The 25,774-nt window shown below is 43.5% G+C and overlaps 2 protein-coding genes across 2 annotated transcripts in view; both read right to left on the bottom strand.

The window, feature by feature from the left end:
* The window catches only part of LOC123994941 (gamma-aminobutyric acid receptor subunit rho-2-like), a 34,358-nt gene extending 21,955 nt beyond the window's left edge, over positions 1 to 12,403 (bottom strand). Inside the window, exons 1-3 of the mRNA XM_046298075.1 lie at positions 12,127 to 12,403; positions 3,922 to 4,031; positions 61 to 128 (exon numbers count right to left, since the gene is read on the bottom strand). Of these exons, the coding sequence (XP_046154031.1) occupies positions 61 to 128; positions 3,922 to 4,031; positions 12,127 to 12,245 (297 nt within the window). The 5' untranslated portion in view covers positions 12,246 to 12,403. The remainder of the gene's footprint in view (positions 1 to 60; positions 129 to 3,921; positions 4,032 to 12,126) is intronic.
* A 2,588-nt stretch (positions 12,404 to 14,991) lies between these two features.
* ube2j1 (ubiquitin-conjugating enzyme E2, J1) overlaps positions 14,992 to 25,774 on the bottom strand; it is a 30,825-nt gene continuing 20,042 nt past the window's right edge. The window contains exons 2-8 of the mRNA XM_046298028.1: positions 25,154 to 25,227; positions 24,793 to 24,924; positions 24,063 to 24,147; positions 21,635 to 21,740; positions 18,690 to 18,816; positions 18,296 to 18,415; positions 14,992 to 16,409 (exon numbers count right to left, since the gene is read on the bottom strand). Coding sequence (XP_046153984.1) covers positions 16,143 to 16,409; positions 18,296 to 18,415; positions 18,690 to 18,816; positions 21,635 to 21,740; positions 24,063 to 24,147; positions 24,793 to 24,924; positions 25,154 to 25,227 — 911 coding nt within the window. The 3' untranslated portion in view covers positions 14,992 to 16,142. The remainder of the gene's footprint in view (positions 16,410 to 18,295; positions 18,416 to 18,689; positions 18,817 to 21,634; positions 21,741 to 24,062; positions 24,148 to 24,792; positions 24,925 to 25,153; positions 25,228 to 25,774) is intronic.

Raw genomic sequence — 25,774 nt, forward strand, 5'->3', positions numbered from 1 at the left:
AGTTGACTTCATTGAAATGTTACAACGTTTTCATGTTTGTATGATTATCAATGCACTTACCATGTCCACCTCTGATATACTGTCCAAACTCTCCACCTGAACATCCACCCCTACAGGGACAGCAGGGCCTGCAAAACAACAGTCACAAGAACGATTCAGTTTCAGTTGGAAAGACAGTTTCCCCTTGAGAGTGGCCATAATCACATAACATGATTTAGGGTAAGCTGGTGTGAAACAGAACAATTCTACTTTCTCTTGGTAGATATACAGTGCAGTAAAAAAAAAGGGATGTGAACCCCTGCACAGTTGTCAAATGTTGTTGTGTTGAGTCTAAAATGTTGACACTTTCAATTGTTACCCTGTGAAGTAGGCTGTGTAGATCAGTAGAAAAATACATTGAACGTGTCAACATTTCAGACAAACACCACAAAATGTGAAAACTGTGCAGCACTATTCTACTGCACTAGTGTCGATTTAAAGAAAAGATTCTCTGTCTGAGATGACGTCTTAACTTGCTCGCGCTGATATTTTCTCCATACTTCTTCCTTGTTATGTCTAGTAGTTTCCTTTTCCTTTCATCACTACCACAATCCCAGAAAGATTTGGCATTACACGGTATTACAGCTACAGATATCTTCAGCTCATTTTTTAAAAACCTTTAGTTTCAGTATTGAGGGCAATACCACACACTCGTGTTGAAGTATTCATTTGATTGAAGTGGATGAGTCATGAGTGATAGATTTGGGTTAGATTTTAGGATTTGCGAGGATATTGAATCCAAATAACTCCATATAAGGTCATGTTTATTTTCACAGCACATACATTCTATGAATCAGTTCTATATGCAATTATATGGCACACAGTTTCATCCATCCCATGTTAAAGGTTCACATAAGAAGCGCAAGTAATGCATAATACATATTTGTGTGTTATGCATTGTGGGTAATGTCCTGATCGCCTGCCATTGTCTAATTTAGCAAGGCCCAAGGGGGTGTGGTATATGACCAATATACCACGGATAAGGGCTGTGCTTGGGCACGACACATCGCGGAGTGCCTGGACACAGCCCTTAGCCGTGGTACATTGGCCACATACCACAAATCCTGAGGTGCCTTATTGCGATTATAAACTGGTTACCAACGTAATTAGAGCAATAAAAATAAATGTTTTGTCATACCCGTGGTATACGGTCTGATATACCACGGCTATCAGCCAATCAGCATTCAGGGCTCGAGCCACCCAGTTTATAATCTGTGCTAGCTGCTGTAGTACCAGCCTCTGAACCCTCATGTAATCACTAGTAACTAAAGCCTCCTTTCACTCAGCCTTCCCTCGCCTGTTGCCTGGAAGAGAGGATATTAACTCCTCGCCTTGTGCCAGCTGGGTGCGCTGTCATCCCTCGCTCACACCATATGCCATCCATCAGATCCTAAACTGGGACCCAGGCACCAGCTCCCCTCCCAGCACCTGTGCGGACAATGCTGCCAGCTGCTGGGAGAAAGGCCTCCCACAGCCTCTACCCCTGTAATAGATCATGCTAGCGGGTGATTGGGCTGTTATTTAAGATTTTTTTAAATCTTTCATTCATAGTGATTACATGTGCTCTCTCCATCTGCTCCTCCTGCCATTGCGGAGCCACTGGTTATTTTGTAGAGGCTGTGATCTTGTAAAAAGACCACTGCTGAGAACAATCATTATGGGTCGTTATGGGGTCATCATGTTCAGAGGACGGAGCACTGTGTGTTTGACCTTTCCACAGTGCGTTTGACCTCCAACTTAAATTCATATCAGTTTCCCAGTTCCCCCTAACAGTTACTTGATTGCTAAAGCTCTCTTAAAACATATTCTGATGATGCAAATCTGAAATGTTCAATCAGAGCCATACAATGTATCATTAACTGATCAGATCACAGCTCTGTGTGATCGAGAATGTCATCTGAAATTGTCTGAACTACTCAGTCTCTTCATAGAGTGGGTCCTTAGTATGGTCTGGTAAACAGTTGTCAGTGGAGCACACAAGTAGAAAAATCTATGTTCTGTGCGGATTCATTGAGTCATCAAGAATGTCTCTGTTAGAAGTCAACGTGACAGAGGAAGCTATTCCTCAGCCAGCATAAAGACTTCAAAGACACAGAACCCCCCCCATGGCAAATCAGTTGATCAGCAGCATTTCATCAGTCTATTTTCTCATACACAGGACAACCGCTAGCTATCCGAATCTCTGCACAGCAAAATGATGCAACCTTCCCGTAAAATACCAGCATATCAGGAAAGATCACCAAATCTGTCATAAGACCTTAAATAGACATGACATGAATGCTGAATGGGGGGGTTAGCCCTTTCATCTATTTCACATTTTTAAAAAATGTAAAAGCTAGAACGTCAAATTAAAGCCATGGACAGGTCTTTACACGCCTCGGATGGTGTTTTCTACCCAATGGGAGATGATTAAAATACTTTGTTTTTATACTTACGTTTATCGGTAAACCCGGGACATTTGAACTTGCTGTACTGTGTGACAAATGTGACATTCACTGCAACAGCAAATCTCCATGTCTCCGTATCCGAACGTTGTTTAGATGGTGGATTTTCAAACAGAAACCAGTCAGAAACCAAACCTCCAAGGATCCACAGAATGGAATATGCATGGTAGTTTTGTGCAGACAACTGGCATGGAAATAAAAGTGAATCTCCTTTTCTCTGCTATTTATAAAAGTTTAAATGGTAATTGAGCAGCAGGGGTTCCCTACAGTCATAACCTGAAACACATGGGAACAGCTCTAACATTCATACTGGGGATATTTACAGTCTTATCCCCATAAAGGCCTTCCCACCGGCAGAGTACTGTATGCATAATGCAAAACCTCACATACTTGTTGTTTCTGGAAGAAAAAAAAACGACATTCGCACAGCCCTAATTCTAAACAAACAATTAACTTTTATCTCTCTGTGAAAATGATGCCACACAAAGCTGTTCATTGTGTGCAATGGGACAATGCAGTTGCTCCTTCCCAGTGGGATGTCTCTGATTGTGTTTTGGAAAGAGACCTCATGCTGGCACGCCACAATGTCACACAGATAACATTCCTCCAGTGAGCGGGGAGCGGCTGCGTAAGAGGCTTTCACTTGTGCGACTGTTTCCGTTTGAAGCTAGGGAAGTAAAAACCTAGCCACCGCTATACATCTCCCACCCAAATTAATACAGACAGTTTTCACAGGCTTACACAAGTCAACTTTTCATAATGTTTGTATAAGACAGACAATTTGAATCCCCCAAAGCTCTCTATTCCGGGACACGAGGCTGTGTCTGCGTGTCCATTTACAGATACACTGAAGGGTTTTATGTAGGATCCCCTATTTGAAATTCTTCGTGTCTGAGCTGCCACTCAAGTTCAGTAACACTACATACAGTACATTATTCACCAGGGATATATGCAGCATCCCATTTCATGCATTTCAAAAGCTCCTCCTATACCTGCCTTACACTTTGGCAAACATGTCAAACCAGGTGTGGATACCGAATGGATTGCTACAGAGGAATTCATTCTCAAAGTGTCATATCTCACTAGCTCCTGTGTGTATTGATATGAGACTACCTTTTCACACAGATGTACGTTCTCTGCTGGATATGCTTCAACCAGAGTAGCACCACTCCAGTCCCCAAGGGCCACAATCTTGCTGGTGGTTTTGGTTTTTCCGTTCCACACTGGCACTTAATTAAAGTTCAGAGACATTCATTGGTTGCCCAGAGAGGTCACAAGAAGTACACACATGGAAACAGACATACACTGCGGCCCTCAAGGAACAGTTTTGCACCCCTGATCTGAACAGTGATATCAGGGCCCCTTTCCCGGGTTTAGAGGGCTCTGGATTCTACTTTTGTTAAATCAGTCAACAAGATGTTTAGAACCATGTCCTTACCTGCAAAGGCTGGTCTCATGGTGAAATCATGGTCATCCACTCGCAGCAGGTTGTCTGTCTTCAATTTGCGAGATTTGGTGTTATCAACCATCCTTTTTCCAGTCAGAGGCCTGCAAAATAAAACGGCAATCAATAGGCTACTTCTGAAAATATTGGTGGAGAACAGCTATCTGTCTCCATCCAGTCCTTACTCCTTACAGAGAACCACCCAACCACCTTTAAAATGACCTTCAAACCACAACAGTCAGATTACGAAAGGAACAGGGCCCGAAATTGGAACAGGGCAATTCAGTTAAGAATTTGTTCTTAACTGAATTGCCTAGTTAAATAAATATATAAATAGCCTAAAAAGTTAGCAATATTATAAACAAGCAAAGCATGGATAGGCCTACATTTTAAAATAAAACTTGAGATAGCCTAATAATCTTAATTAGGCTAAATATTGATATCACGTTCATGTATGTGCAATCGATAGACCTACCCAACCTGGTCCCAGAACATTTCGTATTATTCTGTACGTAAATCCAAGACACTCAATGTAGTATGATGTGTTACATAGGGTATGGTAACATAAGACAGATGGTTACTTAAGGGAAAAACAAAAGGATGGTGGTTGGTAGGGATGGGCATGTAAAACGAACATCTAGCAACCCAAAGGTTGTGAGTTTGAATCTCATCATGTAAAATTTTAGCTAATTAGCAAATACTAACTACTTTTTAGGTATTTAGCATGTTAGCTTACCCTACTTGCTAACCCATCACCTAATCCTAACCTTTTAGCTAACCCTTCCCCTAACCCTAACCCCTTATCCCTAACCTCAGTGCTTAATTTGTAAATCGGGAGGTGCCGGAACAAAAAGTGTGTGTGTGTGTGTGTGTGTGTGTGTGTGTGTGTGTGCCTTGTGTAAACGCATTTCATGCAATTCTACTTCATTTTACATGACTGGAGACTTTGGCAGAATCTTTTTTAATACTAAACAAATGATCAAAATGGCAGGCTACTTTGACACTGACAAACTGGGAATCTGAGATCAATAAAAACAACCTTGTCTTGAATCCATAAATAGCCTAGGCCAAGGTGTGTTGAGACACATATTTTAGGCTGCAGTATGAGGACTACCCTGACTCTTTCTTTTTACTGGGCATCAATCCACAACTAGGCTATTTAAAAAAAAAAATCTGTTGATCCTCTGAGGCTAAATAATAGGCCTTCTTGTGGTGTAGTAGACTATTCTGAATTATTTCATTTATTTCTGAAGATGTATTTAAATTGATCAGGGGTGCTGCAGTTCCTTCAAAATCCTTCTGGCGAGTAAATACATGATTGAGTGCAACGCTGGCTCATGTCTATCAGAGTAGAGAGGGTGAAAGGTCATATAAAGTTTATCTCATTCCAGTTCAAATCAAATCAAAAGTCACATGCGCTGAATGTAACAGGCGTAGTAGACCTTACGGTGAAACGCTTACTTACAAGCTCCTAACCAACAGCGCAGTTTCAAAAAATATGGATAAGAATAAGAGAAAAGTAACATTGTAATTAAAGAGCAGCAGTAAAAAATAATAATATATATACAAGGGGGTGCCGGTACGGAGTCAATGTGCGGGGGCACCAAATAGTTGAGGTAGTATGTACATGTAGGTAGAGTTAATTAAAGTGACTATGCATAGATGACAACAGAGAGTGGCAGTGGTGTGGAGAGGGGAGGGGGGGAGGAGCAATGCAAATAGTCTGGGTAGCCATTTGACTAGATGTTCAGGAGTCTTATGGCTTGGGGGTAGAAGCTGTTTAGAAGCCTCTTGGACCTAGACTTGGCGCTCCGGTACCGCTTGCCATGTGGTAGCAGAGAAAACAGTCTATGACTAGGGTGACTGCAGTCTTTGACAATTTTCAGGGCCTTCCTCTGACACCGCCTGGTATAGAGGTCTTGGATGGCAGGAAGCTTGGCCCCAGTGATGTTCTGGGCCGTTCGCACTACCCTCTGTAGAGTCTTGCGGTCGGAGGCCGAGCAGTTGCCATAGTAGGCAGTGATGCAACCAGTCAGGATACTCTCGATGGTGCAGCTGTAGAACCTTTTGAGGATCTGAGGACCCATGCCAAATCTTTTCAGTCTCCTGAGGGGGAATAGGCTTTTTCGTGCCCTCTTCACGACTGTCATGGTGTGCTTGGATCATGTTAGTTTGTTGGTGATGTGGACACCAAGGAATTTGAAGCTCTCAACCTGCTCCACAGCGGCCCCGTCAATGAGAATGGGGGCGTGCTCGGTCCTCTTTTGCCTGTAGTCCACAATCATCTCCTTTGTCTTGATCACATTGAGGGAGAGGTTGTTGTCCTGGCATCAAATGGCCAGGTCTGACCTCCTCCATATAGGCTGTCTCGTTGTTGTCAGTGATCAGGCCGACTACTGTTGTGTCATCGGCAATTTTAATGATGGTGTTGGAGTCGTGCCTGGCCATGCAGTCATGAGTGAACAGGGAGTACAGGAAGATGCTGAGCACCCACCCCTGAGGGGCCCCTGTGTTGAGGATCAGCGTGGTGGATGTGTTGGGGGGTCGCCCGTCAGGAAGTCCAGGATCCAGTTGTAAAGGGAGGTGTTAAGTACCGGGGTCCTTAGCTTATGATGAGCATTGAGGGCACTATGGTGTTGAACGCTGATCTGTAGTCAATGAATAGCATTCTCACATAGGTGCTCCTTTTTGTCCAGGTGTGAAAGGGCAGTGTTGAGTGCAATAGAGACTGCATCATCTGTGGATCTGTTGGGGCGGTATGCAAATTGGAGTTTGTCTATGGCTTCTGGGATGGTGGTGTTGATGTGAGCCATGACCAGCCTTTCAAAGCACTTCATGGCTTGGTTAGGCAGGTTACCTTAGTGTTCATGGGCACAGACACTATGGTGGTCTGCTTAAAACATGTTGGTATTACAGACTTGGCCAGGGAGAGGTTGAAAATGTCAGTGAAGACATTTGCAAGTTGGTCAGCGCATGCTCGCAGTACACGTCATTGTAATCCGTCTGGCCCTGTGGCCTTGTGAATATTGACCTGTCTAAAGATCTTACACACATCGGCTGCGGAGAGCGTGATCACACAGTCTTCCAGTACAGCTGGTGTTCTCATGCATGTTTTAGTGTTATTTGCCTCGAAGCGAGCATAGAAGTAGTTTAGCTCATCCAGTAGGCTCATGTCACTGTGCAGCTCCTGGCTGTGCTTCCCTTTGTAGTCTGTAATGGTTTGCAGGCCCTGCCATATCCAACGAGCGTCAGAGCCGGTCTAGTACGACTCAATCTTAGTCCTGTATTAACGCTTTGCCTGTTTGATGGTTCGCCGGAGGGCATAGCACGATTTTTTATAAGATTCCGGGTTAGAGTCCCGCCCCTTGAAAGCGGCAGCTCTAGCCTTTAGCTCAGTGTGGGTGCTGCTTGTAATCCATGGCTTCTGGTTGGGGTATGTACGTACAGTCACGGTGGGGACGACGTCATTGATGCACTTATTGATGAAGCCAATGACAGATGTGGTGTACTCCTCAATGCCATTGGAGGAATCCCGGAACATATTCCAGTCTGTGCTAGCAAAACAGTCCTGTAGCTTAGCATCTGCTTCATCTGACCACTTTTTTATTGATCTAGTGCTTCCTGCTTTCATTTTTGCTTGTATGCAGGAATCAGGAGGATGGAATTATGGTCAGATTTGCCAAATGGAGGGCGAGGGAGAGCTTTGTATGCATCTCTGTGTGTGGAGTATACGACGAATCATTGCTTTATTTTTTAAAGTCAATTAAGAAACAAATGATTATTTACAGTGACAGCCTAGGAACAGTGGACTGCTTTATTCAGGGGCAGAACGACAGATTTTTACCTTGTCAGCTCGAGGATTCAATCGAGCAACCTTTCGATTACTGGCCCAAAGATCTAACCACTAAGCTACCTGCCGCCCCACAGTTATAGGTTCCATCTCTAACAGGAAACCGAGCCCAGAATGAATAAGAGTAAGAACACAGACTTTACAACACACGTGTGACTTTTTTAAAAATATGATCAATTGGCAGGAATTCTGAAACCAAGATATGGATGTTGCGCAATGGACGAAACAGCAATGGAAGTTATGGTTAACATTCCTGGGCCAGGTTTCCTGATAGTGATTGAATTTAGGTTTACTAGTGTTTAAACGATGCATCATTCCAGACTGGTCTCATAGACTAGATGTAACATAGTAAACGTCAATCCGGGACACCCAAATTAGCATGATGTTATGTTTGGTATGGTTACATAAGATATAAGGTTATCTAAGGTAAAAGCAAAAAGACGGTGGTTGGTTAGGCTGACGGGCAGGCATATAATACAAATGTCTAGGGATCTAAAGGTTGTGTGTTCAAATCTCATCCTGGGCAACTACTTACTGCTACTTAGTGTGTTAGCAAATGTTAGCCACAACATGTTAGAATTTGTAACATTTCATATGTTTAGAAATGTTGTAACATATCGTAGATTTCGCTAAATTGTAAAATATCATAGGAATTGTAATTTGTAACATACCATGCTGTTTATGGGCCATTTGTCTGCATGAGCATAACTGCAATGTGTGTGGGTGTATGTGCCCTCAGAGAATCAAGAGAAACATGCTTTGCTGTCAAAGTGAGTTTATCTAACCCACATGATATGTTTGTTGTTTGAGGATAATATGGGTGGAAGTTTGTTTCCATACTCTGTAAACATTATATGTTCTGGTCCATTTTTAGCCCAAGAGGGCATGTCTAACTTGGGTTTGTAGCTCAAAATTTGGTTTAGGCTAATAATGAGAGCCTCCTGGAAAGAATTGGGCCTGTGTTGGGGCCGGTGTGGGAGCGTCAAGGAAAGGAATGTGCCGGTGTGTTAGAAATGCCAGGGCCAATTTCTGATCAAGGCTCTCCCAAAATATAGGGGGTTGCAATTATTGAGTAAATGGAGGCAAATTAGGCCATCAGACAACCAATTAGACCGTGCCAGCCTTCGCAGTGTATCCATGTATGCACACTTGGTGTTTGTGATTTTCCCAATTAACCTTTGTGTTTTCTTAAGGGTAAAACATGACCAGCCACTATGTTTAACTGCAGAGAAAACCCCCGAAATGATATTTTTTCCAACTTGAAATTGGATGACTTTCCTAGAGTGACCGCAACATTAGAAAAAGTTAAACATAGTCTTTGTTCATATTTCCATGAAAGCTGTACACCACCAGGGTACAAAGATTGTCTTAGGGTCATTTTTGACCTGGCAGTTATAAAATGTATTTACACACCACAAAAACCAAAGACACACACACACACACAAAACAAAAGCTTTAATGTGCATGTGCAGCATCTCCACTCCACGACCCCACACATGACTCAAGTTCACAGACAAAATAAAAACCATTTCAGGCAAAATAAACATTTCAGACAAAATAAACATTTCTTGAAATCATTTGGAGGGTTTCCGTAAATATGGAGACACCTGGAAAGGGATGGATGAGATTGACCTGCGTGCCTACATTGGGTGTGTATAGGTCCCGAGGCGAGGCTACATGTAGTCTCTGCGATGCAGAGAGTGGAAGGGCGATTTTCCAGGCCATGATGCAACTGAAAGTCTTTCACACATTCTCAAGAATGTTATGATTTGATAACCATGAGTCAAGACCTGCAAGTCTGGGAGAAGTGGGTGGAGCATCTGCCATACCTCTACAACCCTGGGCCTGAAGGAACAGTGGAGGAGCAACTGGTTCCATTCAAGAGGTACATTTTTATTTTCATATCTGTAATGCAAGTGATTTCACTGTTCATTTTATTATGTATTGCTGTAATATCCTTGATTTATGTGATTGTTTTCTGTGACACTGATACTAATTACTGATAGTAATCTCTTTTGCCCAGCAAGCCAGCAAAGTATGGCATCAAGATATGGGTGGCCTTTGACGTACAATCCAGCTACGTTTGGAAGATGCAAGTCTTCACAGGGAAGTCGACCACCGGAGGCCTGGAGAGGAACCAGCGGATGTGGGTTGTGCTTGATGTCACAGATGGATTGAGGAGGCACAATGTCACGTGTGACAATTTCTTCACCTCTTATGAACTCAGCCAGCAGCTCCTGAAGAGGAAGATCACCATGGTTGGCACAGTTAAAAAGAACAAGCCTGAGCTCCCACCTGCACCCCTCGAAACAAGGGGGAGAGAGGCCTTCTCATTAAAGTTTGCCTTCAACCCCACCACCACTTTAGTTTCTTACCTCCCATAGAGGAACAAGAATGTGGTCCTCCTGAGCACACTGTGCAAAACAGCTGAGATCCGTGATTGTGAAGACAGGAAGCCAGCCATCATCCTGGACTACAACCACAACAAAGGAGGTGTGGACAACCTGGGCAAGGTGATTGGAACTTACAGCTGCAGGAGGATGACTTCCCGCTGGCCCCATCTTCCATAACATCATTGATGTGTCCTCATACAATGCCTTCGTGATATGGAACAAGATCAACACTACCTGGATGCCTGATAAGCGGAACAAGAGGAGGGAGTTCCTGGAGAAGCTGGGAAAGGCACTTGTAACCCCACACATTCAAAGAAGGGAGCGCGTCCCCCATGCAGCAGCTTCCACAGCGCTTGTGAAAGCTGTTCAGGGGGCTGAATCTTGTCCTGATCCACCTGAGGCTGCAGCTGGGGCAGGCAAGAGGAGATGCCAATTCTGCCCCCCAAAGGACTGTTAAACAAATACTATGTGCTGCACATGGGAGAAATACATCTGCAAAGTCCATGCACACACACTTGCATACTGTCCTACGTGTGCTAATTACAGTTGATTGATTTATGTTCTTCAAGGTTTTTTTTGTATCAATTATCTTATTTTATTCTTATTTGTTGTTGTTGTTTATACACCTTGTGGGTGGGGGCAATGGTTAAAAATGGGAGAAGAATAGTATTTTGTAGTTGAATTCCTCATTGTACAGTATATAAGAACATATCACTATGTTGCCAAAAAGTTCAAGACTGTTATGGTTTCCCTTCAATAAAATGCATTCAAAACTACTTTCTGCACATATCTGCTACTTTCTTAGGCTATACAAGTGCTACCTCTTGCTAAAAAAAAGTAATGTTTACACCTATGCAGTACCTTTAGCAATAATAATAACTAACCTCTACTTTAGCAAAAAAAAAACTATTATGAAGGGTGTGTTGTAATAAAAATCTGTCCACTGATTTAAATGCAATCCTTCTGCATTGTGAAGAGGTTGTTTCTTCATGCAAAATAGATTTGGGTTTAGTGAAGGTGGGTCATTTTTTTTAAACCCTTGAGACAAGGGTAGTATACATAATGTTAAGACAACACAAGAGTTAATAATGAACCGCACATTGTCCCCTGCCACTTCATGCTATAGGGGTTGATTTGTCATTGTAATCCTATAACTGTCTACTGGACAAAAATGTCTCATGTTATAACTAAATATACAAGAATAACATAATTGGTTAGTTACTTGTAATACAGCAGGGGATCCTGAGAACCCGATTAATCCACTGTCCCCATGGAATTGTTAAATCTATTCAATCTTGCAGATTACATGAACCATGTTCTGCCCTTACTGAAGCCTACTTCAAGTGCATTTGAGAGCTTTGTGTCATTGAACAGTCTCGCAGTGGGATCGCGTCTCATTTCACAGATAAGATTATTAACAATGACGGAACACGTCACTGGTCATCTGAAGGGGAGAACGGCACAAGTCAGTGAAGCACGATGCAGAATAATGATGCAAAGTTCAGATGAATGACATGGATGATCACACTTGCAGATAGTGATGATTCATCACATCTGCTCATGCAGAGTCCATCCATTGATTGCATCCTTCCATCATATGCGCACTGCGCTCTGGATCGTCTTTACGCACGGGCACCGTGCGTGTTCGAGTCGAGACCACCCCACGGAGGCTAATATTTGAATACAGTCTCCGTGTTAACGACAATATCGGGTTTAACATTACTGAAACGAGACATAAATCATTTTCAATATAAAAAAAATGAGGTCGAATAAATAGCCCAGTATTAGGCTACATCAAACGGAACGTAGGGTTCCACAAGTGTGACATTTAACCAAAGAAACAAAGAAAGGGGATGGCATGAAGACCTCCAGTTGTTTTAAAGTGCAAACGAAAGAGTGAAAGATGGAAACACATTTGGATGGACTCTCAAAAAGGGTAAGGACCCAGGTACTTACGCGCCATGCTTGTAAGATTCCACCGCCCCGGACCACCGCCTTTTCCTACTTTTGTGCTTTCTGCATTCCCCGATAAGTATCAAGCAAAAAAGTAAGAACACAAACTTAATATAAGGCATTATGTGTGAAAACTCAAAAGTCTTCGAATGAGTGAAGCGATCCCTTTAATCCACGTCCGCAATGGTTTGAGCATTGTAGCATATTTTGTTCCCAAGCATTGTAGTGAGGCAGTTTGCCGGTTGAATAAGTAACAACGACTGTTCACGAGGTCAAGCGGCTTGTCCCGCTTATTGCTCCCTGATTGGTCCACGGTCTACAGTGGTTGGTTTCCAAGCGCTCCAAACCAAGGCACCGAGCGCGCAGCTTCAGCAACAGCTCTTGTTTAGCTACAGTATAATGACATGACCACAATCCAGGGTGTCCGTGTGAAGTTGATTGGCAACCATTTCACGGTGGGAAGACGTTTACATGACACAGGGAATCCTCGTTCAAGTGATGTAAGGATTCTCACAGGTGTCTGTCGCTTGTCAAAAAACCACAACGTAGATATATGGCGCCTGTTCTTATTAAACCTCTCAGTAACAACTCAGAAAGCACTACGCATGTAACTATAACATAACAGGCATGGAATCAAGTATATCAACAGCAAGTGCATATCCTAATATACATTGCATTCAGAAAGTATTCAGATCGCTTCACTTTTTACACATTTTATTACTGTTGCAGCCCTATTCTAAAATCGATTAAATTAAATGTTTTCCTCAATCTACACACAATACCACATAGTGACAAAGCGAAAACAGTTTTTTTTAGAAATGTTTGCAAAAACCCCTGAAAAACACATTAATTACTTAACTATTCAGATCCATTGAGACTCAAAACTGAGCTCAGTTGCATCCTGTTTCCATTGATCACCCTTAAGAGAGTCCACCTGTGTTAAATTAAATTGATTGGACATGATTTGGAAAGGCACACACCTGTCTATATAAGGTCCCACAGTTGACAGTAAATGTCAGAGCAAAAACCAGGCCATAAGGTTGAAGGACTTGTTCGTAGAGCGCAGAGACAGGATGGTGTAGAGGCACAGATCTGGGGAAGGGTACCAAAACATTTATGCAGCATTGAAGGTCCCCAAGAACACAGTGGCCTCCATCATTCTTAAATGGAAGAAGTTTGGAACCAACAAGACTCTTCCTAAAGCTGACCGCCTGGCCAAACTGAGTAATCGGGTGAGAAGGACCTTGATCAGGGAGGTAACCAAGAACCCGATGGTCACTCTGACAGAGCTCCAGAGTTACTCTGTGGAGATAGGAGAAACTACCAGAAGGACAACCATCTGTGCAGCACCACCAATCAGGCCTTTATGGTGGAGTGGCCAGACGGACGCCACTCCTCAGTAAAAGGCACAGCCTGCTTGGTGTTTGCCAAAGGGCACCTAAAGGATTCTCAGACCATGAGAAACAACATTCTCTGGTTTGATGAAACCAAGTTTAAACTCTTTGGCCTGAATGCCAAGTGTCACGTCTGGAGGAAACCTGGCACCATCCCTACGGTGAAGCATGGTGGTGGCAGCATCATGCTGTGGGGATGTTTTTCAGTGGAAGGGACTGGGATACTAGTCAGGATCGAGAGAAAGATGAACAGAGCAAAGTAGAGAACCTTTGATGAAGACTGGGGTGAAGGTTCACCTCCCAACAGGACAACGACCCTAAGACCACAGCCAAGACAACGCAGGGGTGACAGTCCAAACTCACCAAAACAATCATGAAGAGGGCACGACCAAACCTTTCCCTTTCAGGACCGAAAAGATTTGTCATGGGTCCTCAGATCCTCAAAACGTTCTACAGCTGCACCATCAAGAGCATCATGACTGGCTGAATCACTACCTGGTATGGCAACTGCTCGTCATCTGACCGTAAGGCGCTAGAGGATAGTGCGTACGGCCCAGTACATCACCGGGACTAAGCTTCCTGGAATCCAGGACCTATATAAAAGGCGGTGTCAGAGGAAAGCCCATAACATTGACAGAGACTCCAGTCATAGATTGTTTTCTCTGCTACCGCACAGCAAGCGGTACCGGAGCACTAAGTCTAGGACCAAAAGGCTGCTTAACAGCTTCATAGTTACTTCCCCCCTACCTACATGTACAAATCACCTCTGACCTGTACCCCCGCACACAGACTCAGTACCTGTACCCCCTGTATGTAGCCTCGTTATGGTGTTCCTTTTTATCATTTTTTAAAACTTCTGTTTACTTAAATATTTTCTTAACTCTTCTTGGACTGCACTGTTGGTTAAGGGCTTGTAAAGCATTTCACGGTTGTTGTATTCGGCGCATGTGACAAAGTTTGATTTGAAAATAGCTGTGCAGCGACACTCCCCATCAAACCTGACAAAGCTTGAGAAGATCTGCAAAGAATGAGAGAAACTCTCCTAACACAGGTGTGCCAATCTTGTAGCATCATACCCAAGAAGACTTGAAGCTTTAAATCGCTGCCAAAAGGTGCTTCAACAAAGTACTGAGTAAAGGGTCTGAATACTTATAAATGTGTCATTTAAGTAAATTTGCAAGCATTTCTAAAACTCTTTTGCTTTGTCATTAAGGGGTAGCGTGTGTAGATCAATGAGGGAAAAAACAATTTAATACATTTTAGAATAAGGCTGAAACATAACAAAATGTCAGAAGTCAAGGTCTGAATACTTTCAAATGCACTGTACATCTTTTAGATAAAACTTACTGGATGATGAAATGTGATCCTCTATGTGTACATGTGTATCAACTCTCCAGATTACTGAATGGTTTGTGCAGAGATGGATAACTAAGTGTTACTTTCAGCCATCCGTCATGACACAGAAAGAAATAAGAAAATTCCAAGGCATTTATTTTCTGATACAATGTTCAAACCTACTGTATGCATGGTTCAAATACAGTCTGAAGAGATGGATATATGTCTAAATTACATCTTGAGACATGAATCAAGCTGTCTTACATGTTTCAAACTTAGAGAGGCCCTATTCTGGTCATTTGATTTGCTCTGAAGTAAAATGTGCACACAACATTAAAACCTCTGCATTAGTTCCCAATCCTATTTCTTTTGAGGACTTAAAAAGATAGGCTATAGTCGTACAGTCTCTTAAAATCTCCCTTTCCTTTAAGCTCATGAAATTGAGTGACAAGGAGTTGGCAAGAGAGCAGAAACAGACTGGCACTCAGGCTATAAGATTGACAGAGTATGTATACTAGCTAGGTTGTATCTGCTATTGCAAAGTAGGAACAGCCAGAGCATTGGCTAGGCAGTCAGATATGTAAACAACATAACAGTTGAGCAGAAATTGTTAGCATCTTATCCGTATACAAAATGTTAATCATATTGCTTCCCTTTGCACAATTAAATAATAATTTTGAGACAAACAATTTAATAGCCTTCATTGTTTACATGTTATATGACAGTATTGTCTTGTTTAAATATTGAGAGCAAATCAGCAATTCCTATGATAAACAGATGCCTGACAAATTAAAAAGGAGAGCTAGAGCAGACCTGGGTTCAAATATTATTTGAAATAATTTCACATACTTTATATGTGGTTGCTTGAGCTTGCCTGGCTACATGTCCCAATATAATAATTCCAAAACAAAAAACAACTGGCATCCCAGGCAGGCTAGAGCAAAAACAAAGTATTTGAAAGATTTTAAATAGTATTTGAACCCAGGTCTGATAGTGTCTCTCCTCTGGGGAGGTTTAGATACAATACTCCCATTCTAAAAAATGTAGTACACTCTAGAGTCAATTCAAAGTAATAGAAGACACCTTGGGAGGTGTTGTGGTGGTGAGTCAACCCCATCCTCCACAGGAATGAAAGTTACCCTCATTGTAAACCAAGCCCTCTTTGAAGCCCACGGTAAAGAGAAAGTCAGTTTGTTGCCAGCTAGGGTGTCAGGTCAGGTGATAGGAGGGGCGGTTGACTCACTCGACTCAGGGGGGGTGGTGGGGCTGGGGAGGTTAAGGTTAGTTTTGTCACAGCTCGTAGTCAAACTTGTACTCGTTGGTCAGGTAGACCCTGCGGAAGATGAGGGCAGCCAGGAGCAGGGCGAGCACCACGATGAGCACCACAGAGCCCGTATGGCTGGTGTCCTGAGGAGGGTGGGGGGCGGCGGTGTGGGGGAAAGTGGGTCTGCTGGGGGGCTCTATCTGGTCTCTCTGTTGCTGCTGGGCCCGGCGCTGGTGGGTGCTGGAGGCTGGTGGACTCGTCTCCTCCTCACTGGGAGGTGGAGCCGCCTCGGCCTGCAGGGAGCACAGCATATCATATACATGATCAGACAGTGGACCAACACACATTGCATTTTTTTTTTTACCTCTATTTTACTAGGCAAGTCATTTAAGAACAAATTCTTATTTTCAGTGACGGCCTAGGAACAGTGGGTTAACTGCCTGCTCAGGGACAGAACGACAGATTTGTACTATGTCAGCTCGGGGGATTCGAACTTGCAACCTTTCGGTTACTAGTCCAACGCTCTAACCACTAGGCTACCCTGCCGCCCCGTGTGTGTGCATGAGAGCACACACACACACACACACACACTATGGGCCATCTTTCTCGAAGCACATCGGTTTTTCCCACCACCAGAGACATGGTGTTACTACACAGCAAAACGCGTTTAATTCATGAGCTTCTCAGCAAATGTGCATATTGGTTCACATTTGGTCTTGGGAATAACACTTAAGTTGCAGCCATGAAAATACAATAAGGTCATAGCAACTAAAAAGGCTACCGTTGATTGTTTTAAAAGGGGAAACAGTCTTATTTCAAGTTGCTTTAAAAGGTGATGACTAAACAAAGAGCAATAGGGTACAGCTCAGGTTTTACACAAGAGAGAGAAAGCTCAATCTCACGCCTCCTGGTTAGGGGATGGCTGCAGGCCAGGGAGGGCTGGCGCGCAGAGAGACAGACACTGGGGGACAGAGTAGGGAGCAGTGAACAACGCCCTCTAATCATGCCATTATCACTCTGTTCAGTTTGACATAGGAAGAGCAAGGCAGACCGTGATGATGCAGTCAAGGTGTGGGATAACCACAGGACCAGAATGGTCCCTCTCCCGGCCAGAGGTTACATCGGTCGTTTGTTACTGCATCCAGCAGCAGACGGTAAGTCCATTTTTTTTATTTTAACTATCCCCGTTCTTTCTCTCCTACTCAGGTCAGTTCAGTGGGATTGAAGAGACCCTATTGTATGAAGTATGAAGAAACATAATCCCTTCATTCATCTTCACCATGCTTGGAAACGGCAATCTCAAAATTGCTATGACCTTCTAATAAATAATGGTGCAATTAAATGACACATAACACTGATATCTAGCTGTAAAATCGGCTTATAAGAAAACATCAGTTATCATGAGTGTTGTCATAGGGGACTGCTCGAAATCATGCCTCAGTGGCAGCGGGTTGGCGCACAGTGAAGAACCTGGAGGGCCAGAGAGCAGAGTGCTGCCTGCAACGTCATCATACAGATTGACTACTTCCCGAGCCATTAAACACATTGATTTATTTTTTTTAAAAGTGCTGTTCCCTGAGTGAGTGACAGAGGCTGATGCAGCACAGTGGAGCCACGACATTACATAAAGCACTATGAGAGATTAGGGATCATTTACGGGGTAACGACATTGCCATGTTCTCCCTTTTATACCCCATTCTGGAGCGTCGGGGGGACCCCCCCAGGACACCCCCACCACTCCTCTCATAAATAACTCTCATTTAATGGCTCGGGAATAAGAACGACAAAAATCCCGGTCTTCGGGACTTCGTCTGCGACAAGGTGGCACATTCGTGTGCAACCATGCCAACTACGCAACCATATCAACCTCTTTCAATAGCAAATACATGAATAATCCCCTAGAATAGCAAATACCTTCAGTATGCAGTTGTTTCTCTGCCCACGTAGGTGGCAGAGATTGCTTATTAAAATATGTGTAGGTGGGGAGGTTTGTGGTGCAGGGTAATCTCCTCCACCAGCCGTCTTGCTCTCGCTTTCCAACTGTCTGTTTTCACAGTGCCTCAGAAAGGGACTTGAATGGATCCTATATGTCAGGAGCAGGAAAAAGTGCTGCCGGATTTTAAATTGGCTGATCTCACAGTCCGTCACCAGCTACTATAACACTGATGGCGTTCCTCACCTGCTCAGCCTGGGCGTTCTCCTCTTCCTCCTGTCTCCCCGAGGAGGATGTCTCTCCCTGGGGTTCTGTGGGGGGCTCACTCTCTGCCCCTGTGCTCTCACTGCCCTGCCTGGACTCTGCCTGCAGGAACAAACACACAGTTGACGGTTTGCTGTCACACACAATGTACTCAAGCTCTTGTCAGCGGGCTGAGACAACATTCCTCGGGTGCAAAGCCCTATCTTTGCTGTATGTGACTGCTTGACTCCACAAATGGGTTAAGACATGGGAACACGTGTTTCATCCAGTTCTGACATCTGGTAAAAGGTTTTGAAGAAAACTGACTAGACTCAAAAGTAAATAAACAACACCACACCATGTCTGGGGTAGGATTGTGACTGGTAGGCAGTTGTACCTTGAAGTTGATCTGCTGGGCAAGCTCTTGGTCTTCTTGGTCCTCTGGGCTGGGGTTTGTGGGGGAGGGAGACAGGAGGGCTAAGTGCATGGAGCAACCACAAGTCTCACAGCAGAAGTCCTGGGATCTGTCAGAAGGTCAGCGAGAGCGAGTGTGAGTTATGGACAGAAGTTTTTACATTGAACTTTCTTTGTTTTGCTGTAGTCAAATGGATTCATCTGACAAGCCGGGTAGAGAAAGTGTGACTCAATATATAAACTCTGTGTATAAATGATGGGAAATAATTCACCCCAGCAGTCCTCTAGGCAAAAAGAGGGCCTGGATTTGTTTTCGTTTAGTATTTAGTACGATCTGCCCAGGCAGCAGCTACTCTTCCTGGGGTCCAAACAGGAATAAATCAATGCATCATATTAAAACAATAGCCAACATCATACAAGACATTGTGCATTATACACATGTACATTGCTTCTATATTACTAATGTACAATATAACATGTACAAGATTGCAATGTGTGTTAGTGAGTGTGGTTCCTTTGCGGGGTTGTTTTATGTTGTTTTTTTTGTTGTCAAATTTTACTGCTAGCTTGAGTTACGAGGTGGAAGAGAGTTCCATGTAGTCATGGCTCTATATAGTATTGTGTGTTTCCTAGCCTCTGTTCTGGACTTGGGGACTGTGAAGAGACAACGGGTAGCATGTCTTGTATGGGTGTTTGAGCTGTGTGTTAGCTGTTTGAACAGATCGTTTGTGACACGTCAATACATCGCACAAAGACAAGTATTGATGCAGTCAATATCTCCTCTACTTTGAGCCAGGAGAGATTCTAACAAAACAGCTCCCACAATCTTATTATCCATGGAATATAACGTTGCGGATAAAGTTCAGAATGACAATTTGTTCATGTTTTTTCAGCGCCCCCATACTGCACAACGAAGATGAGGAAATTAAATCATTGGTTGGGGGGGGGGTCAAAAGCAAGTAAAATAGCAATAAAAAATAAATTTAATCAGTGTCTGGACCCTTCTATAACATGCCATTTACATCAAATTCTCTGTACATATTGAAGCAATGCAATTATAACAGTGTGGACTGCAAACATGTTCAACATATTTATCAAACACGGGGCCGGCTGCTTAAAAAACTAGGCTATAACAGACCAACATTTGAATTGTAGTTGATGACAATGCAATACATAAAAGACCATAAATACACCACATGAAGCAACCACATATTTAGCCTTGGTGCAAGTTCTGATTGACCAGTGAGGGGCCAAGCTTCGACACACATAACTTGTTTATTCATCAAAAACCCAGCAATTTCACGCCACTGCGCCCATAATTCCGGTTGTGAAAATAACAAATATTTCTGACACACACTGAACAATAACACTACCACCAGCGCTAAGATTTACCATTGCGTTAGGTTTGTGAAAATAGAGCTCGGAGTCGTTTGGCTGGAGGTCCAAGCACAACAATCAAAAACTTAGAGAAACTTCTTAGAGATTTGGTTAGTCAAAGATGACTCAGACAATTTGACAAGACGTATGGATTGAAAGTCATTATGTGAAGACAATATTCAACTGTGGCTTGGAGAGCGATATTGACAGCTTGACAATTCCATCAACGAAGTCAAGCATGACATCCCAAGAGTTGCTGTTCTCCCCCCCCAACCAAAATCATGCTTTAATAGGCAGAAAAGACAACCATCTGAAATGTTTTCCTCCTCTAACTTCTGCATTATTAACACTTGTCATTACAGCAGTCTGGGAGCCAGCAAAACTTCCCAATCAGTTTACTTTTCTGTCAGGAAACAGAGCCAACTACGGATTATTCTCCTGTTTCGCTGCTTCCTGCTGGGTGCCCCTGGCCCCGACGTTGACTGACAGCTTTCACAATTACCACAGGGCACGGAGACAACCAAGACGGGAGATCTGAATCAAAGCGAAGTTGCTCTCTCAGCCGCAGCCACGACAGCCTTTCGTGAAACGGGCCTTTCTTTCATCCCGGAAGATAAACAGCCACGCAGGCACGGTGTGTGCACTGTATGTATTTATAGACCGAGATATGTTCCTGTGTCACATCTCATCTTCATGTGTTAATTAAACAGCCAGTTGTTAAAGACCCCTGTCCTGATATGTTAAACACAACAGATGCTGGGTTGCGGTCCAAATAACACCCGATTCCCTTGAGAGTGCACTACTTTTGACCAGAGCCCTTTCAACAAACAAAAAAAGGTAACAGGGTGCCATTTGGGACGCAACGGCTGGACCCTTTGCTCTTTTGATACATCTCAAAGTCAGAGCTCGGTGCGAGTTTCTTCAGAGGGAGAGACCCGTAAACAACGCGAGAAGAAGAGCATCAAGATGCCCAGACGTGTCCGCCAGAGACCCTTTCCCTCAGCCACTAACGCTGCCATCTCATAAGGTCCAATGCTGGTGCCTTGGTGTCCCTGGTAATGAGCATAGCTATTTGTAGAAGGCACATGCACTGTGTCCAGGGTGTTAACTTTGTTGAACAAATGCCTGCCAAACACCATAGGTTCTGCATGTACAGCTAGTCCATCTAATTGTATGTAAAGATAGTGCGTACCACACCAGTATCCAACATACATACAAACAGGCCTAATGTGTGTATTGTGTAATGATGCGTGTAAGGGTTGGGGACACATTGAAACAAAATGCAAACAGACATTTCACTCCAGACTGTTGTGTGTGTGTGTGTGTGTGTGTGTGTGTGTGTGTGTGTGTGTGTGTGTGTGTGTGTGTGTGTGTGTGTGTGTGTGTGTGTGTGTGTGTGTGTGTGTGTGTGTGTGTGTGTGTGTGTGTGTGTGTGTGTGTCCCTTCTCACAACATTGTTATCAGCGCCACTCATCCATCCGTTAGTGCACACAGGGTAAATGCACTGGAAAGAGAGTAAACAGTGGAGAGCTCTAATCTATGTAATCTTACTTTTTGGCAAGGGCTCTCCTCTCCTCTGGGGTATAATCAAGAGATCCGATTGCACCCTCTCCTTTGGTTGGCATGAATCCGATTATAGCTATTAGTGCCGTTCTGACTGAAAGAGAAAAAACAAAAAGGGAGAAACAAAAAAGTTATGAAAGACAATAAAAACAAACTCATACCGTCTGTCAACTCTTAAGAGCAGTTAATAGTACTCTATTTTTGATCAGAGGCCTATGAAGGGAATAGGGTGCTATACGGAGCAAAAATATAAATGCAACATCTAAAGTGTTGGTCCCATATTTCGTGAGCTAAAATCAAAGATCCCCGAAATGTTCCATATGCACAAAACACTCATCTGCTTGCTCATCGTCCTCACCAGGGTCTTGACCTGACTGCAGTTTGGCGTCATAACCGACTTCAGTGGGCAAATGCTCACCTTCGATGGCCACTGGCACGCTGGAGAAGTGTGCTCTTCACAGATTAATCCTGGTTTTAAACTGTAACCAGGCAGATGGCAGACAGTGCATGGTGTTGTGTGGGCGAGCGGTTTGCTGATGTCAACGTTGTGAACAGAGTGCCCCATGGTGGCGGTGGATTTATGGTATGGGCAGGCATAAGCTACGGATAACGAACACAATTGCATTTTATCGATGGCAACTTGAATGCACAGAGATACCGTGATGAGATCCTGAGGCCGATTGTATAATCGTTTCATTCATCCACCACCATCACTTCATGTTTCAGCATAATAATGCACGGCCCCACGTTTCAAGGATCTGTACACAATTCCTGGATGCTGAAAATGTCCCAGTTCTTCCATGGCCTGCATGTTCACCAGACATGTCACCCATTGAGCATGTTTTGGATGCTCTGGAACGATGTGTACGACAGCGTGTTCCAGTTCCCGCCAATATCCAGCAACTTGGCACAGCCATTGAAGAGGAGTGGAACATTCAACAATCAATAGCCTGATCAACTCTATGTGAAGGAGAGGAGTTGCACTCCATGAGGCAAATGGTGGTAACACCAGATATTGACTTGTTCTTTGATCCACATCCCTGTTTTTTAGGTATCTGTGACCAGATGCAGATCTGTATTCCCAGTCATGAGCAATCCATAGATTATAGGGCCTAATGAATTGATTTCAATTGACTGATTTCCTTATAGGAACTGTAATTCAGAAAAATCTTTGAAATTGTTTTGTTCAGTGTATTTGGGACCCAGCCTTTGAGATTCTACTGGAACTTATTATCCAGCTTTTCCACCACAGTGAGCTGGTAATGCACCAGAGTGAACTTGTACTGGGGATCTGAGACATCAAAAACCCAGCAGGGGAGGTCCAATCTCTGGGGCATGGCATCATTGTTTTGCCATGTGACCCTGGAGGGCAAAAAGGGGAGGTTGTCTGTCACAACCTGTTTGTCCACATGATTAAATTCTGTTATTAATTCCCTAAACCTTACTATGGACTAAGCTTTTTTTTGGCTCATCCAAAATACCCCCTAAAGTAATAGAAATAAATGCAGTGTGGAACATCTAGATTCTCCCATTGAATTCTATCTGATAACATTTTCATGTTTTTGGTATGGAGAGTAACATGAGGAGAATACTCAGAAAAAGGATGGCTTAATGGTGGTAACTGAAATCAAGCCAGAAAAGGGAAATATCGGACTTAAGGTACGAAGCAGATTGCCTGCTGCCAACACAGATTGAACACGCGAGTGAATAACTTGTGCGTGTCAAATCTATATTTCAAGTAAAACTTTATCTTATTTACTTTGTTCTCCTATGAAGGCTTATTTTCAGCCGCTTCCAGTTTTGACTTCTTAAATTGTGGGAGAAAAGCCCAATGATAGAACAATGTAGAAAAAAAGAAGAAAAAAACATTTGCATATCTGCCTTCATTTAAATTCAAACGAAAAGTCTTAAAGGAAAACTCCATCCAAAAACAATCTTTTGGTATTTGTATCATTAGTCCATTTTTGACATAGTCCCAAAATGTTTTGCTTGTCAGCAATCAAGTTTTCAAGATATGTAAACATTCAAAAATACAGAAATCATCCCGTATGCAAAACATTTTGGGAACTATGTCAGCTATGTCTCATTTCTTCCTGTTGGTACCCGCCAGGCAGAGAGCAAGTGAGTGGGGATGCTAGGCTACGTTTTGGTGCAGCAGTTGGAGGAGTAGGGGGAACAGGCTAGAGGCGGCCTAGGTATAACGGTGTTGGATTGGTAACCTGACTCTTATGCTAGACATTTCTCTACTCGCACTACCAAACTGCTAGGTTTTCGGGTAGCGTAGTTGGCTAAGATGTTATCAAGCGGACAGTCACGTGTGTTTGCGAGACAGAGGATCCGAACTCGAGTGCCAGTGAGGAAGGAAGCCATACTGTTAAAGCAGGCACAGTGACACCTGTTACACAGGGATACCTACTGCTCCAAGATGGCTGCCATGTCTCTGGGTGGTGGCCGGAGATGCTCAGACAGATCTTCTTCCCCACCTCGAATCTCCCATTGGGCTGAAAAAGAAGCATAACTATAGAATTACATATAGAACACATATATAATATGGCGTAGTGATTTATAGGATTTCTATGATAGGATCTTGATTACCATATCGCTGTCTATGACAACCTGGCTGAACAAGCAACAAATAGACAGTGAAAACCGTTACAGTGCTGATGGTAGAGGTTGATGGGAGGGATGGGATGTTAAGAAAAAGATTTTAAGAAAAAAAAAGAGTGCCTTCAAAGACCAAGAAAAACCTGCCAGCCTGAGCTGAGACAAGAAAAAGAAAAAAAGAGACTGGGCATAAAGACTGTCACAACCTTTCGGATCCACTGGCTTTTATCAGCCTGTCATTGGTTCTTCAGGTTATTATTGGTGCATCACCAGAGAACCATTCAAAACCTCTATGACAGGGCAATGACCATGCAAAGACAGCTAGGTCTTGTTCTGACAGTAGTGGCTCGGTGTGATGTAACCAGATGTGGCTGTTGGTTATGGCCAGATGTCTATAGCTGTCCATCTTCCAGCCTTGATCATTTGATTAGCTACCCTTCATCGTTACTTCAACTAACACATAATTGGCTGTGATTGATCGAGAGAGGGGGATATCTTCGTAAGTGTGTGTGTATATGAGTGTGTGTTTATTGGGTGCTTACTGTGAGTAGAATGATGCTGGGGGGCTTCATGGGGTATTCCGGGGGCAGCACGATCCTGCCGTGGTAAACCCCACCGTCGAAATCTGAGTCTGGGGGTCCGCGGACGGAGAAGTGCCACTCAAACAGATTATCCTGCGGGTGCACAACAAGTCAGTCAAATTAACACATTTCAATGATTGGTCCAGCTAGCTAGAGAACACACCCTTCTCTATGTGTTTTGTGTGGGGTTGTTTGTCGATTTGTAAGAAACATATAGGGAAGCACACACACCCATGACACACTATGTTGATAATGAGGTGGGCAGGGATGTTTGTGGTGCTGATGAGCCCGAGTGAGTTTTGGTGTCCCAGGTGTGACTCACCTCCAGTGGCTGGGCGTGGTAGTGCTCTGTGGGGTCCCTCAGTTCAGCAGCCTCCTTCATCAGCCTCTTTACAGCTAGCACCGATCGGGCGAAGAGAACAAACAGACAAACATCCCAGTAAGCCCCAGGTGAAATGACTAGCAGATATCCTCTCACTCTTTATCCCAGCAGACACAGAGCTTGCAGTTGACTTCCACTGGCATGCGATGTCCCAGGTTCTCCAGCTGTCTTTCTACATCCCCATATCCATCCATAAAACTGACACTACAGCAGGATAAACTCCTGATTTAAGATGCACAGGGCTCGAGAAGCGCTTCGCCTGGGCTGAGGGGAGGCTAACACAGACAGACTGGGCTCCACAAATGTTACAGTGCTGACTCGAACCAGCAACTCCAACGCACACGGTCTGTCAAACCAGCTCAAACCTCTACATTTAGTCGCCTTACAATGCATGTATTTTCCAGTGGTAAAAAGTATTTATTCCATTCTATTATTATTTTTTGTGTTTGCTTTATCATGGGCTGGACCTCTTTATATATGACTTAATTAACTAAATGACTATCGCCCTGTATCACTCACTTCTGTCATCATGAAGCGCTTTGAGAGACTAGTCAATGATCA

Source organism: Oncorhynchus gorbuscha, linkage group LG14, assembly GCF_021184085.1.
Source record: "Oncorhynchus gorbuscha isolate QuinsamMale2020 ecotype Even-year linkage group LG14, OgorEven_v1.0, whole genome shotgun sequence".
In the NCBI taxonomy this organism is placed as follows: domain Eukaryota; kingdom Metazoa; phylum Chordata; class Actinopteri; order Salmoniformes; family Salmonidae; genus Oncorhynchus; species Oncorhynchus gorbuscha.